This window comes from Hippocampus zosterae, chromosome 15, assembly GCF_025434085.1.
Source record: "Hippocampus zosterae strain Florida chromosome 15, ASM2543408v3, whole genome shotgun sequence".
Taxonomy (NCBI): Eukaryota; Metazoa; Chordata; class Actinopteri; order Syngnathiformes; family Syngnathidae; genus Hippocampus; species Hippocampus zosterae.
This window is the reverse complement of record NC_067465.1, coordinates 6652413-6667306: the sequence shown is the minus strand read 5'-3', so window position 1 is coordinate 6667306 and position 14894 is coordinate 6652413. Positions and strand designations below refer to the sequence as shown.

General features: G+C 48.0%; 1 protein-coding gene across 7 annotated transcripts in view; it reads left to right on the top strand.

Moving 5' to 3' along the window:
- Positions 1-14894, top strand: part of astn1 (astrotactin 1) — a 94091-nt gene that overhangs the window by 13066 nt on the left and 66131 nt on the right. Inside the window, exons 2-7 of one of the 7 annotated variants that reach the window (XM_052087713.1) lie at positions 3182-3363; positions 8536-8792; positions 8957-9099; positions 9295-9441; positions 12358-12465; positions 13754-13900. In XM_052087713.1, coding sequence (XP_051943673.1) covers positions 3182-3363; positions 8536-8792; positions 8957-9099; positions 9295-9441; positions 12358-12465; positions 13754-13900 — 984 coding nt within the window. Of the gene's footprint in view, positions 1-3181; positions 3364-8535; positions 8793-8956; positions 9100-9294; positions 9442-12357; positions 12508-13750; positions 13901-14894 lie in introns of all 7 variants that reach the window. The other 6 variants (XM_052087709.1, XM_052087714.1, XM_052087711.1 and 3 more) reach the window with 6 other exon arrangements.

Below are 14894 nucleotides of genomic sequence, written 5' to 3'. Positions count from 1 at the left end.
TTGTTCGTCTCTGTGTGCCCTGCGATTGGCTGGCAACCGATTCAGGGTGTCCCCCGCCTACTGCCCGGGGACAGCTGGGATCGGCTCCAGCACCCCCTGGAGCCGATCCCAGCGATCCCATCAAGCGGTTCGGAAGATGAATGAATGAATGAATGAATGAATATTACCACATATTTATTTAAATCCAGAATGAGAAAAGCTTCAACAGTACCGTCATTAAAATTCCTCAACATTGCCCCCTGAGAAGGGGCTTGTGTCTGTGACGTCAAAGGCGGCTCTCGCTTGGCTTTCGCTTCGCTCGAGACTCTTCTGCTGGAGACGCTGATGGTGTAGCTGAGGTTTTTAAACTAGAGTAAAACATGGAGCTTTGGCGTTCTTCTTGTCTTCTTTTTAGTCAAAATATATTTTTTTAGTATACCAAGCTGACAGTTTAGACCAGGCATGTCCAAAGTCCGGCCCGCGGGCCAAATCCGGCCCGCGGTCGAATTTCATCCGGCCCTCGGCCCCTGTCATAAAATCAGTGCCGTCTGGCCCGCAGGTTGGGCGCAATGGAACACGTGTTGCATTGACTGAGGTCTCGTAGACTGGTGAGTGATGTTTCATAGAGTACTGCTTCCCTCTAGTGGCTAAATGAGTAATAGCATTCACTAAATGAGTAATAGCATTTAGACACTAGAGGGCATCACTCACGAGTTAACAAGACATCACTCCGTGTTTATATTGACTGATGTCATATGATTGTTGAAATTAAAATAAAAATGGAAATGTGAAACAGACTGGCTTACTCAAATTTGTTGAACAATATTGTTGTTCAATGTAAAGAATGTCAGCCAAGGTCGGCCCCCCGACATTTTACCAAATAAAATCTGGCCCCCTTGGCAAAAAGTTTGGACACCCCTGGTTTAGACAGTCACTTCATCCTTTGCCTGAGCTGTTGCCGTGTTCCTTGTGACGTGTCTCAAACAACAGCCTACCGTGCCGGAAAACCTCCCAAATAAGGCTTTCTGAACCCCGGTGAGTGGCTGCGCCGCCAGCGTCTAAGCAACGTGCCCCTGTCGATGTTGCCACGTCCAGAACAGAAGAGGCACGCGCAAAGCCCTCCGAGTCACGCCAGCTCCTTGTTCTCCACGCGGGGAAAGCTCTCTCACGCATCCATATAACACGACGCCTCTTTCCGCAATATGGCTGCCGATGCGGCTGTATGTTTATTGAATTAATTTTTGAAAGAAAAGAGCTCAAATCCTACCTCGCCCGGCTCGATTTCCTCGCATGTCCTTGGCACATTAGAATCCTTGTTCTAGTTGTCGGACAGCAATATATGCGGCATGTATGAACGCATGATGAAAATAGAACGAGGATTAACATCTTCCCCGCCCTCAATGTACATTGATTCTCCGCACACGTAGATGAAATTATTTTCCATAAGCGTGGCTCTGCGGAAGAACAAATGGGTAAAGCGATGGGCCGCAACAGAAATAGTAATTGCTCGTCATTTTAGAATAGCAAAAAGGCTTTGGTGTTCGTTTGATTCATTGCGGCAAGAGCGCTGCCTTTTGCCAGAGCTGACGCGCATGTTGAATGAAATCGACGTCAAAATGAGACCGAAGAGCGGCGGTGCTCTTTGAATGCTTGCTTTGTTAATCTCATTCTACGTGGGGAGCGATGCCCAAATGGGAGGCGCGGGTTGCTGCGGAGGTTTGGTCTTCGTGGAAGTGGAAAAAAAAAAGAAAAGCATTCACGACTGAACATTAAATGCTCTTTTTTTTTTTAATGTGGCACTGCAAGTATGTTGCAGGAAATATCAAAATTCTGGTGTTGTTTGCACAGTGCCGCAGCCATGAACGACATTTGAAAAATCAAAACTAGCATGTGCACCCACTGTAAATTTGATATGATTTTTTTTCTCCTGGCATGTCAGGCACATTGGTATTGTACAGGAAGGATAAGCAAATAAATGGCGGTTAGTTTTTCTTTCCTGGCCGTAATTTTTGCTGTCCGCTTTTAGCGGCGAAGTTGGAAAACGGCATTTTTCTTGTAATCGAGGCTCCCACAGCTGCCAAAGTGTACTTTGACTCGCAGCAGTGAACTGGGTGACTCAGCAACAAGCTAGCACTATGTATGGTGGCGTGTTGATCCGGCTAAAACACGGACTGAAAGGGAGGGGGGGGGGGGTCCGTTTTTCTTTGTATACCGCCGTACACAACGAATGGGTTGCTTAACTCGGCGCTATGCTGCGGGAAGTGAACCGTGGCTTATGAGCATACGCCTATTCAGAGAAGGCCCAATCTCCTTTCGCCTCCCAAATGGCTCTCACCGTTGGGGGTGGGGGGGACCATAAATCGTCAACAGGCAGCGCGGATGGAGGGCTCTTTCTCTCCCTCGCTGTACATTCACTGCAAATTGCTTGTGCTTCGAAAGCGAATACTAGATTTGAAACTACGCCATCAAACTATGTGCAGGCGGCGCGTTGCGGCGGTCGACCGCTAAGCACATCCGCCTCACATTGCACATGTGCGGGGTTGGATTCAGGCCTCCGGCTCTCCTGTGTGGAGTTGGCATGTTCTCCCCGCGTCTGCCTGCGTGGCTTTTCTCCGGGTACACCCGGTCTCCTCCCCCATTCATGCAGAGCAGGTTAATGGAACACTCCAAATTAGGGGTGCCCCATCTTATTTGACCAAAATGTACCTTTTCAAGTAACCAAAGTCCCGCGATCGACCCGTTGCCGCACGTGCACGCCGACGCGCGCGCGCACACACGCCATGATGAACAGCAGTCATAACGGCCCCACTTGGAAATGCATGTTGCCCTCAAGGGCACCGTTAGCATATGCGCTGTACGACTTGACACTGACTGACTCTTGCGGTGAGTCATGTGCTATTCATAATGCAACACTGCGTGACTAACTTCCAGACCAGGTGCTTGCGAGCAAAATGTTGCCTTCCGTTGCCTCATTTGCCTCAGCCACCCTGAAAACCATTGCATTTTGATTCGGGTTCGGTTCTGTCAAATGTCCTTGAGCAAGACGCTTGATCCTCTCCATGCTCCGTGACTGCTTTGCGATGAGCCGTTGACTTTATTTCCGGGGCAACGTCCACTGTCGGTGTCAAACCAACGCCTTCGTCGCTAACTCTGTTCCACACACATTTGAATGCACTTTTTCTCCTATTTTTGCGCACCTCAGAGATTTCCGGGAACTCGGAGGACATCCCTTTGGTGCGATGGAGGCAGCAGTGGCTGGAGAACGGAACTTTGCTCTTTCACATTCACCACCAGGATGGCAGCCTAAGCCTCCCTGAACCAACGGACGATCCAGCCAACACTTCTGCCAAGGAGGAGCTCCGCATCCTGCATATCTCAGTCATGGTAACGCTCTTTTTTTAAAAATTGCTTTCTGACTGATTAACAAGTGGAAAGTGGTTGCTTGATATCATCCAGGGATGTCGGAAAATGGAAGGATGAAATTTGTCAAATTTTTGGAACGCGCTCGTTCATTTCATCAGCGTTCTGTTCAAGGTGTCAAGGCAAAAAGCAAATGACGTTTAAATACGTCATGGGTAGGCGGTTGCAGTGGCAAACGTATTCCATCGAACGCCGGAAAGACTGAAAAGCAGTCCCCGACCGACACGGAGAGGCGAACGGACGGACAGACGGAGCGATATTAAGCCAAGGCTTTTGCATTGTGTGGGGCAGGTGTGAGCTCCAGCTCAAAGACCCATGAAACAGCCTTTGCGGGAGATTTTTTAATCCGCAAGAAGCTTTAGCACAAGATGAATTGGGATTTAAAGGTCAGGGCCTCCAGTCGGGGCGGCACGCTGCCGAGGGTTCCGGCCGACAAAAGCGCGTCGCTGCCATCTGTTGTCATGGCCTGCTCTTATTTGCGCCCTAATGCTCCTCTACATGCATCTTAATGAAAACACCCCCGCCGGCAGCGCGATAGGTGCTTCCGGGTGGGGAGTGACGAGAGCCCGGGGCAGAAGGGCACAGGCGGAACGTCGAAAGTCAAAAGGGAGAGGAGTCCAAAGCCGGGAACGCGGGAAAATCTAACATGGAAGAAGCCCACTCGCTACCCAAGGACCCGAAATTCAACAGGAAAGTTTTGTCGCCGTTGACGTTTATGAAGTTGTTCACCTTGCAAAACATTGCGGGGGATAGTCCAAGTCAAGGTCAACGCGTGTCAAAGCGTGACTCCTTGCTTCTCTTCGGGAGACGCGGCCCCTGGCGAAATTGCCTTTAAGCTGACTAATCATTTTTACATGCGGCTGTAATATGCTTTCAATCCAGATCATCCATCAAAGCGCCGCCGCCGCCGCGTCTTTGGACTGGCAAAGGGCGTCGGAACGAGATGTGGCATATCTCAGATCCAATAAATATGCATTTCGCCGGGCAAGATGAGAAAGCGCCGCGATCCCAGGATTCATTTTGAACCGTGTCGGCATATCAGATAAGGTTGAATACATAGCAGGGCGGCAAAAGCGACGTTTTCAACGATATGGTGTATGTTTGCGTTGACGTATTGCTCCGACAGAAAAGGAGAACAAATACTACCGGTCAGAGGTTGATATCAAAGAAGATCAAATACACTGCTCTCATTTTTTTTTGGGGGGGGGGGAGTGACCGTCCCACGTGACATGTGGCGCAGCTTCACGTTTTGTGGCAGGTGGCAAAACAGCAGGATAGACTTCACACCACGGGCCCAAAATGTGATCCAACAGAAGTCAGGCCCTGGGAACATACGGGGTTTTTTTTTCTGCTTCGACTTTGATATTATATAGATAAGCAACAAATAAATATTGACTGCAGGCAGCAAACAGCGCGCGGCACAGAACCCACAGCTCACGGTCCAGTGGGAAATCACTTGGACCTATTTGCTCCTTACCGTACGCTAAAAGCAAATAGGCACGCATTTCTTGAAGAAGGAGGACGTAGTCTTTCATCTCAATGCGGCTTCTGCGCCACCCGAGCGTCGTTTGCGCAAGCGCGGCAAGGCGAACATGTCACCCCCCCCCCCCCCCCCCACGGCTTCGAATCGACATTTGGATACGGGTCTCCTGATTGGGCATCGGACATGCCAGTCACAAGCTGGCCCAGCTTCAATCAAAGGTGGAAATTGAATGACAACTGGAAAGTGATTTGTTACTTGGAGTGAGTTTTTATTCCTAAGCCCGCTTCTAGCGCGACAGCATGAATTTCAGTAGCAAATGATATGCCTGCAACCCCAAAAAGGGATTTTTGGAAGGTTTATTTTTATTGGGTGTGTGTGTGGGGGGGAGGGCGTGGGCGTTCATTTAAATTAGCCAGGCTTGTTAACAACGCACCAAATTTATCAGACATTTTTATTTTCACTTGACGGCTAAAACGTCACAAATTGCTCCCTAAATCCAACAGAGTAGCGGCGTCGCCATCTGCTGCGTTCCGAGAATCAAATGTGGGCAGCCTGCTCATTTGTTTCCATCTGCTTTTCAATGTCCCTCTATTAAACACGCCGATACGAATGCTATTTTGCAATTGGTGCGGGAGAAAAGCAGAAATCGACTCCAAATGCGTCCCAGCTATGGGTCTCGATTTCAAAGGATGAGGTTGTGAAGTGTGTCGCGCTTACGAACGCTCGTCCGGCCGTGATCTGTGCTGTACGTCGAGCTTTTTTTCGTGTCTATGAACAGCTCTCATGGCTACTCGGTGTAGCTCCCTTCTTCGACTGGCTGCCAACGCCCCCCCCCCCCACCCCCCCCCCCCCCCCCACCCCCCCCCGTTCCGCTCGTGACCTACTTGCACAAAGTTATCGATCCATTTCTCGCAGACCTGCTTTGCGGCCGAATTGGCACCGAGGTCATCGAAGCAGGTGTCTGGAGTCTGCTGCTTTACGCTCCAGTTGCGAGAAGGCCGCAAAGCAGCGAGGTCACGTCGGTGCATTTTCTACGCGGCTTCAATAGAACGCCGCGTTCCCTGTGGTTTCGGGAGACTTTCAAGTGCAGCCAACATACAAAGTTGTGCGGGAAAAAGAGAAGGCAAATCGATAAAGAGACTTTTCAGAACACCGTGTGTTCTCTTGGGCTTATTTGTGCAAGGAAAAAGAGTGCCGCGAAACAAGCGCAGTCCTTTTATAACATTCGTACGACACGCGAAACAAAACAAATATTTTTTTTGTGTGTGTTCAAGAACAAAATATTGTAATCCTTCGTTTTTCTCGGTTATTGGAGAAATGGAGAGCAGAACCCCACCCCACCCCGCAAAAGGTGAAAACCGTGAGGTAGAATTTGTCTCTTGTCTTCTTATTTGTTGAAATTGGTTGAAAGTATCTTTTTTGTGAATTAAAAAAAAAAAACCTTTGTGCTGACACGTCAGCTTTCATCCGAGCTCTCACGGCTTCCTTGTGACGTGCCTAAAAAATAGCTGAGTGGGCGGGAAAACCTGGAAAACGACTAACGCTCCCCGACCAGGTCCCCTTCGCCGCCGTCGTCGAAGCAACGTGTCCCTGTTGATGGTGCCACACACAGCATTGGGACGCATTGCCTCAATGGCGGCAAAGGGCAAATTGCGACGTGCGCAGCCAATCAGCTCACGGGATAAAGTCACTCGTGCTCTCATTGGTCGATGTTTCGCCTTGTTTGTGTGGGCATGTAAAGTTTGAACAAAAACTGCCCCCCACCCCCAAAAAAAAAAAAACGCGCAACACTGCAGCCGCAAAACTTGAACCGCAAAGTGGCGATGGATCACCATCATTGCAACTGCACAAGAGTAGATACGAAGAACAAACCGACACTAAGTATTTCAATTTTTTTTTCACATTCTCAGGAAGCGGCGTTAAAACCCGCCCTGTTGCCGTGGCCGTTTCCAAGCATCGCTCCCGCCTCCCTTTCCTTACGGCTTGTTGGAGCCGAACGCATGCACGCACGCACACATTCACGAGCGTGCACGGCCACGCACGCACGGCGTTAATAAGCATCCTTTCACATGAAAGGAACGGTCATTGTGACCGGCTCCGCTCGTGCGATATTGATATTGATGTTGTGATGTTCCTCAATGCGCCGTGGATAGCATCGATCGCGTAAACCTTAAATCGATGTGACCCTGGAGTCTTGTAAAGCAGTAGCCCGAATCCGTTCTGCCAGAGCGGCTCCGTTTAAAATTTTTTTTTTTTTTTTTTATAAAGCCATCCGACCGAGACGCGACGAGCGTGCCCGGCCGGCCTCTCCCACGAGCCGTGAGTGCGGCTGACAGCCTCAAACTTTTTGTTTTTTAAATCGCTTTGCTGCCTTTGCGCTGCAGACATCACCCCGCTATGTCATCCCCAAAATAGGAATGACCTCATCCAGAGAAATTCAGATTTGATTTTGTTTTCAGGGGCGGACGTGATTGCAATTGCCTGCGCCGAAGAAGCCATTTCAATTGAGATCAAATCCGGGAACCTTTTCATGGAGGACTTTTCCTCCCCCTTTTTTTTTTTTTTTTGCCTTATTGAAAACGGCTGTTTCAATAAAAGTTACGTGGCATACTTTCATCAACACACCCCAAGAGTCCATCATAACAGGACACAGATCCACCCGTTTTCACCGCTACGTTCTTGAGACAGAATAGGAAGAGACGAGAGCCACGGGACGTGGTTGCTTTCCATTCATTTGGCTTGTTCTCCATGTGAGCCAGAAAAGAACCGACATCAATTCAATTCAAACCGTGTGTCAGAGAACAGAGAAAATGACACGAGAGAAGGGACCTCCGATCCACTGCGTTAGGTTTTAAGCAGCCCGCTGTCCGAGGGAGCAGCCCATACATCCAACTTGCTCCGGAGATGACAGCGTCCGTGCTTGCTTGGTTGCTTCGGTGTCCTTTTTGAAATGTGAAACGTCTCGCGCTCGCCACGGACTGACCGAGAGAAAATGACTCCTTCAGTCGAATGCAATTTATTCGACAGAACCCACTGAAAGAATAATAAAATTTGGAAACATTCGGATCTCATTCCGTCTTAGTCGCAGATGACTGGAACGTTGACTATGTCCGCGTTGAGCTACTGGATGTTGAAATGTGTGCCCCCACATGTACACACACTGGAGTCTGGCCTGGTGGTGGGGCTGTGTCATGACCCCGTTTCTGTTTCGATTAGCTTTGGCTTTTGTTTGTCACTTGACTGTCATGGTTCTGGTCCATTTGTGAGTAACGGGTGGTGTCGGAGGACTTCTCCTCCAGCATCGCACCTCTTGGTCATCATGTCACGAGTTCTTTTCCGGTCAAAAGATGCCAATACCACGTTGCTGTCTAATATTTCCTGTCTTTGAACGTGTTCATTTCCGTTCGGGTTTGTGTGTGACAGACGCACGGGACAAGTCCGGAACAAACATTCAGTTCCCAATGAAAGAACGATTCCGTCTTTACAATCGCATTTCAACTTCTCCTTTTAGTGTCATTGCTTTGACCTTGATTGTCAACGTTCTCGAAATTTTTCTGGCTTGGCCTTGGCTTTGATCCTCTGTCCTCGGTCTCTTCTTTGGTCTGCACCACCGTAACCCCCCCCCCCCCCCCCTCCTCCCACAACTCCCTCAGGGTGGGATGATTGCCCTTCTGCTGTCCATCCTGTGTCTGGTCCTCATCCTCTACACCCGCCGACGCTGGTGCAAACGCCGCCGGATCCCCCAGCCTCAGAAGAGCGCCAGTGCCGAGGCGGCCAATGAGATCCATTACATCCCCTCGGTGCTGATGGGAGGCCAGGCCCGAGAGAGCTTAAGGAACTCCCGGGGCCAGGGGCCAAACTCCAGCGGGACCCTCAGTATCCGAGAGACTCCAATTCTGGATGGGTACAAGTAGGGCTCGGACGCATGGCGGGAGTTTGAACATTGTGTACTTGTCGATAAAAAGATGACGTCATGGTCACCGTGTATCATAAGTGAAGTTCCAAAAGTGATTCCCATGTATGCCATGCGAAATGATTCAACGTTTGCTCATTGAATGCTATGGATATCGCCAGGTACGAGTATGACATCACGGACCTGCGTCACCATCTGCAGCGAGAGTGCATGAATGGAGGTGAGGAATTTGCAAGTCAAGTCGGCCGCACCCTGGATTCCCTGCAGGGCTGCAATGACAAGAATAATATGGACCTGACTCCGGGTAAATTGAGCAAAACTGGCGAAACAAAAACGGATACAGAGTCCCCGTGTGTGTGTGTGTGTGTACTGTATATACATGAGGTTTTTCCACTCTTTTAATGAATGATTTTTAGTATCCTAGAGAAAAGAAATATATACAGTATATTCTTCTATGCTTGTATTTTTTTTTCAGTGTTTGTCTATCTTTCCTCCACAGTGAGCGATAACAAGCTGGCCCTAATGAACAAATATAAAGACAATATCATTGCCACCAGTCCAATCGACAGCAACCACCAGCAGAACACCTTGCTTCCACACAACACCTCAACCAGCCAGCGCAAACGTCTCTCCAGCAACAATCGCAGTGAGTCACTCTCTCCCACTGATTGCCCCTTTTGACAGAGAGAAGAAAATACCCCCCCCCCCACCTTTCTCCTACAAGCTGTTTTCACTGCTTTGTGGTTTAATCGGACTGAGCCGCCATAGAAGTCCGTGTAGGTTTTGTAAAAATAATAATAGAATTTAGATCTACGCAGTATCCAATCCCATGCTAAAACTACATTGGCCCAGCAGTAGCTTTGTTGTTACCGGGAAGCATATTATGAGAGCAGTGTTTCCCAATCACACTACCCCCGGCCTCCTCATACGATGTCTGTGACATGTTTTTGTCAAAATAACCCAAGGCTCATGAATTACAGCAGGAAAATAAATGAATCAGGGAAGGAAAATAAATCATCTCGGGAAAGAAAATAAAATCTCTTTAGACCAGTCAAGTCACTGAATGTTGACTTATCTCAGGTCAAATGACTTGTTTTGCATTTGATGCTGTTTTTTTTTTTGTAATTACCATTTTTGCCTGCATGCTGGTAAATTGGATTAGAAACAAACAAAAAAAAAATACACAACCTCTCTCTGTGAAACGTTGGGGTGGGGTGAGCAATTTGTGTGTGTGTGTGTGCTCGTCTGTGTATGTGTGTGTGTGTGTGTGTGTATCTATGTATATATTCATTCATTCATTCATTCATCTTCCGAGCCGCTTGATCCTCACTAGGGTCGCGGGGGGTGCTGGAGCCTATCCCAGCCGTCTCCGGGCAGTAGGTGGGGGACACCCTGAATCGGTTGCCAGCCAATCGCAGGGCACACAGAAACGAACAACCATTCGCACTCACACTCACACCTAGGGACAATTTTAGAGTGTTCAATCAGCCTGCCATGCATATTTTTGGAACGTGGGAGGGAACCGGAGCACCCGGAGAAAACCCACGCAGGCCCGGGGAGAACATGCAAACTCCACACAGGGAGGCCGGAGCTGGAATCGAACCTCTGCACTGTGAAGCCGACGTGCTAACCACTGGACTACCGGGCTGCCTTATATATATATATATATATATATATATACAGTATATATATATATATATGTGTATGTGTGTATGTGTGTGTGTGTATGTATGTATGTTTGTATAATATATATAGAGAGAGAGAGAGAGGGATGAGTCTCAGTTTGCGATGAATCAAATCTGGATATTGCACACTGGATACCTAAACTACAGTATGTCGAGGAATAACCCACATAAAGAATAAAACCCAAATGGACAAAATAAAACATTCTTATTTGGAATCGTTCATCTTCAGACAATAATTCTTTGACGGGAAAGGAGTTTCTTCACCAAGCGCCTTTTACAGTACATCTTGCTGTCGCGCTCCTTCTTCAAGCCTCTGTATCCAGTTGCCACTGGAAGATTTATTTGCTTTGCTTAGGCGTGCTCAGTTTCAAACCTCATGGTGCGAAACAATGTTTCAAGCTCAATGATTTATTTTTTGTTCGCGAGATAATAGCTCTCCCAGGCTCTTGCAATGAGCCAACTCTTCTTGGCTCCCGAAGGTTCTTTTGCAAACCCTGTCTCTACAAAAAAATGGAAGTGAGATGAAGTCTTTGTGAAAAGAACGATCTGCCTCAGTGACCATTAAAAGTGCCGCACTGTGCGCTAATAGTTTTTTGCTTTCCCGGTGTTTAGAAATAGCAATATACTGTACTTCGCCCTAGCAACCCTCACATACTGTATGTCAAAATGACTCGGTGACTTGACGTAAAGTTGAAGTCTATGCGGTCTGTCGTTTGCATGCGAAGTGAGCCCATATGAGTTGTTAGAGCCTATCCCCCATGACTATGGGCGGAAGGCGGACGGCACCTTGAACTGGTCTCCAGTCACTCGCAGGGCCCATGTAGGGACAAACAACCATTCGCACCCACATCCACAACATCACTGAGCGGGAACCGAAAACATGCTGCCCGCACACGAGTCAGGCGAGTGGACCCGCTACGCCATCATCATATCTTGTGTAAAAGAGGATGATCAAGCTGCACACATGAAAATAGCACATTGTTTGTCACATTGCATGCACTGTCAGTTTCTTGTTTCCATGGGATCGCCTCTGGTTTAATCAAAACCTCTTGGAAGTTAATTTTTTTAAGCTCTTGTCACGAGGCATCGTGATCTTGACTTTTATTTGCCTTCACATTTATCTCGCTGAGACAGCAAATCATTGCTACTTTAAAAGAGCCCCCAACCGCCACATAGACACACGCTCACACACGTACACGCACAGGCACCCGCATTGCCAAATGCAATCCGTTAACTCGTGTAAGACAAGCCTCGGTACACAGCCTCTAAATGGAGTGAAAGCCTCCTGGTAAAAGGCTCTCGGTTCAATTGTATTATGCAAATACGGAAAGAGCAGTTTGATCATCATAATATACTCTATCAAGTTTATCCTTAAGATTATAGTATCATTGTTAAGCACTTAAGTATTTGCTTGGTCCATCATCTTACTTGGAGAGAAAAAAGGAAACATTCTTGCCTCAGTATGAACTCCTAATCATCTAAATAGGATTAGAATTGAAAACATAGCTCAGGATTGTGCTCTGGTTTCGCTTGTACTTCTCCTTGGCATTGCGGCATTTTCACAAGGTCATTGTAGTGACATAGGCAGTGAAGTTGGAGAGGGCAAACAAAACAAAACATTTACTCATACAGTTACTACGCGCCATTCGCACCAGACAGTTGTCTGTCTCGCTGTCTCGCTGTCTAGCTATCTAGCTATGTAGCTAGCGAGCTATTTAGCTATTTAGCTCGCTAGCTATGTCTATATCTAATTTGTATGTATGTATGTGTGTGATTGAGGAAGCATCTGTAATAGTTGGCTATCAACTGGGCTATTTTTCACCTTTTTTCATTGCCTGTTTTATTTGTTTGTTTGTTTGTGCGTGTGAATCCAACAGCTGGTTCAAATTTCTTGAACCCAGACGGAGACTCTGGCACTGAGGCCGACAGCGAGCCTCAGCTGGCTTTTTACACTGACCCAAACCGCAGTCGACGCCGGAGTCGAGGTATGAGAAATGGTAACGCCAACAGCGCGTGGGGCTCAGGGGGTAAGGAGGACTTTACACTTCAATTTCTCTCACCCTTTGATGGTGTCACCCCCGCAACGCATGACTAGCAATATTAATGGCGATTGTAGCAGGTTGTCGGCGCCGGCGTTGGGTCTGCTCATGATTCCGACTTCTTATAGATAGGAATGGTTAAATACACGCATATGACTGGCGTTCATGCTATGAGAAAGAATGTTTGGGCAGTGCTCGTGAGCATGTACCATTGATATCATTGCATCCGCTGCCTGACACGTTTGTTGAGAGAAATCACATCAGACAAGATCAGTGGTTTCCATGTTGAACATGTTCATATATCGCATCTTGAAAACACCTCATCCTGAAATAATATTACCCGTGAATATTATTTCTATGGAGGCTGGGTTAAAGTGCCGTCAAAGCAGCACGTGCTTATCTGTCCGCATGCCACGTTGGTGCAACTTTGATCGTGTTCCGTAGCGACGCGTATAAACGGGCAGTAATGAGATGTACAGTACAAAGAAGGCAAAGTAGAAACTAAATAAAAGACAATGCCCTTAAAATAAATTCTGCTGTCAAAACATGTTCCAAAGGCTCATGCAACGCCTCCAAGCCAATTATTCCAGCGTAATGTGCACAGGTGTCACAAATATAGCAAAGCTTCTCCGTGTGCAGCCAACACCTTTAATTAAAGCTGGGTTTAAGAATAGGAAACTATGATAAACAGCTCGTGGCGCGGATTTTCTTGGATCCTGTAGAAAGACGACAGTATTTTCTCCCATTAAGGTAGGCTGACTTGGAGTAAAAACTTTGAGAGCTCTGTTTTTCGCGGTTAACGCAAAGCGTGGTGTGCGCTTGGGTGAAGGTCGTGCAGGAGATCGACGTTTATGAGGAACTGCGTAACGCATCCAATGTTGTCAGCGTGAATGAAAAGAGGAAAGCAAAATGGGCGGAGTTTAAGAAAAAAAAACCTCTCAACTGTCTTTTAGTTATAGCCGTGATTTCTTTTTTTTTTTTTTTTTTTTAAGCTGCGCATCTCAATTTCCGAAGGTATTTCAGACCCTCGCCTCACCTCAACCTCCCAAAGGCCTGATGGATTCGCGCAATATAGTGCCGGCGAGCCGATTTGTTTTCTCATTTGTGTAATGAGCGGGTTTATGTTTATGTTGCATGTCTGATGGGATGTGGGAGGATTGAAATGAAATCGACACTTCATACGGCATTGTCTCCGTGTCCCCCCGTTCCTCTGTGTGTTTGTTCCCGGCAGCAGGTTCCCCGAGGAGCCCCGTCAATAAGACCACACTGACTCTCATCAGTGTCATCAGCTGCGTGATGAGCCTAGTATACTGCTCTCACATTTCCTGCAGCCTCTCGGTGCGTGTCATCCTCCATGTGCCGGAGCACCTGATTGCTGACGGTGAGGCTTTTCAAAACAGCCCCAAGATCGGGCCTGCATTTCAAAGATCGCGTCTTTCAAATGGTGGGGTTGGAGAGGTGGGCGGCGGGCAGTGGCGTTGCAGCTGGTGTATTTGTGCAGCTCCCCAGAGTGTTCAATCCACCGGGTTACGAACCGAGTGCAGGTGTTTGGCGGGGGAGCCGCTGATTTGCTTTGCACTCTGTGAGACAAAGGTAAATGTCAGGTCGAGCACCTCCTCCCCGTGCTTCTCGTGAAAGACAACACAACAGATGTGCTCTCAAAGCACCGCGGCATTTTCAGGTCAGGTCACAGAGACCGCCCACGGGAAGGCCTCCGTCGTACTTCGGAGTCGAGACAATGCCGAAGTTTTGTTTATGCCGCGCTTGGCAAATGTTGCATCTGCGAGTCCAAATGGCCGATCTTTCGGATAAGGTCATTTTCTTGTACCTCATTCCACATTCAGGGCGCCTAACTGGCAAGATGCAGATCAGCGGCTGTCCTTCTAGCGAAAGCGAGGCTCACCGCTAGCCCGGCAGTACATAAAGACGGCGGGCTCACTGCATGAGCACACCGACTCACGCTCGCGCATCAGGATCGACGTTTGGAGGTTATGGGTACAGTCTTTCGTCGTTGCGATTTCATCGAAAGACACACGGGAACTTTTTTTTTTTCAAATGTCACCTTCGATCAAAACAAATTTCCCTCCGAGTAAGCCGGCAGTGCCGATATATTATAGACTGACTAGCCTCACTCATCTATCATGTGGAGGTCTGATTTGATTCAGGGAGCTGCCGCTTGCCAATGCGATACACTCGCCCGCCGGGGAGGCATTAAAATTCAGGGGAGGCGTCCACGGAGGAAAACTTTGAAAGGAGAGATGAAAGATGGCGAATTTGCCTGTTGAATTACAAAACCGGGATCGATTTCAAATGTTTCCATAAATGTCTCCACAATCTTGTCAGACTTGATTTGATGTCACGGTCAATCCAATGAA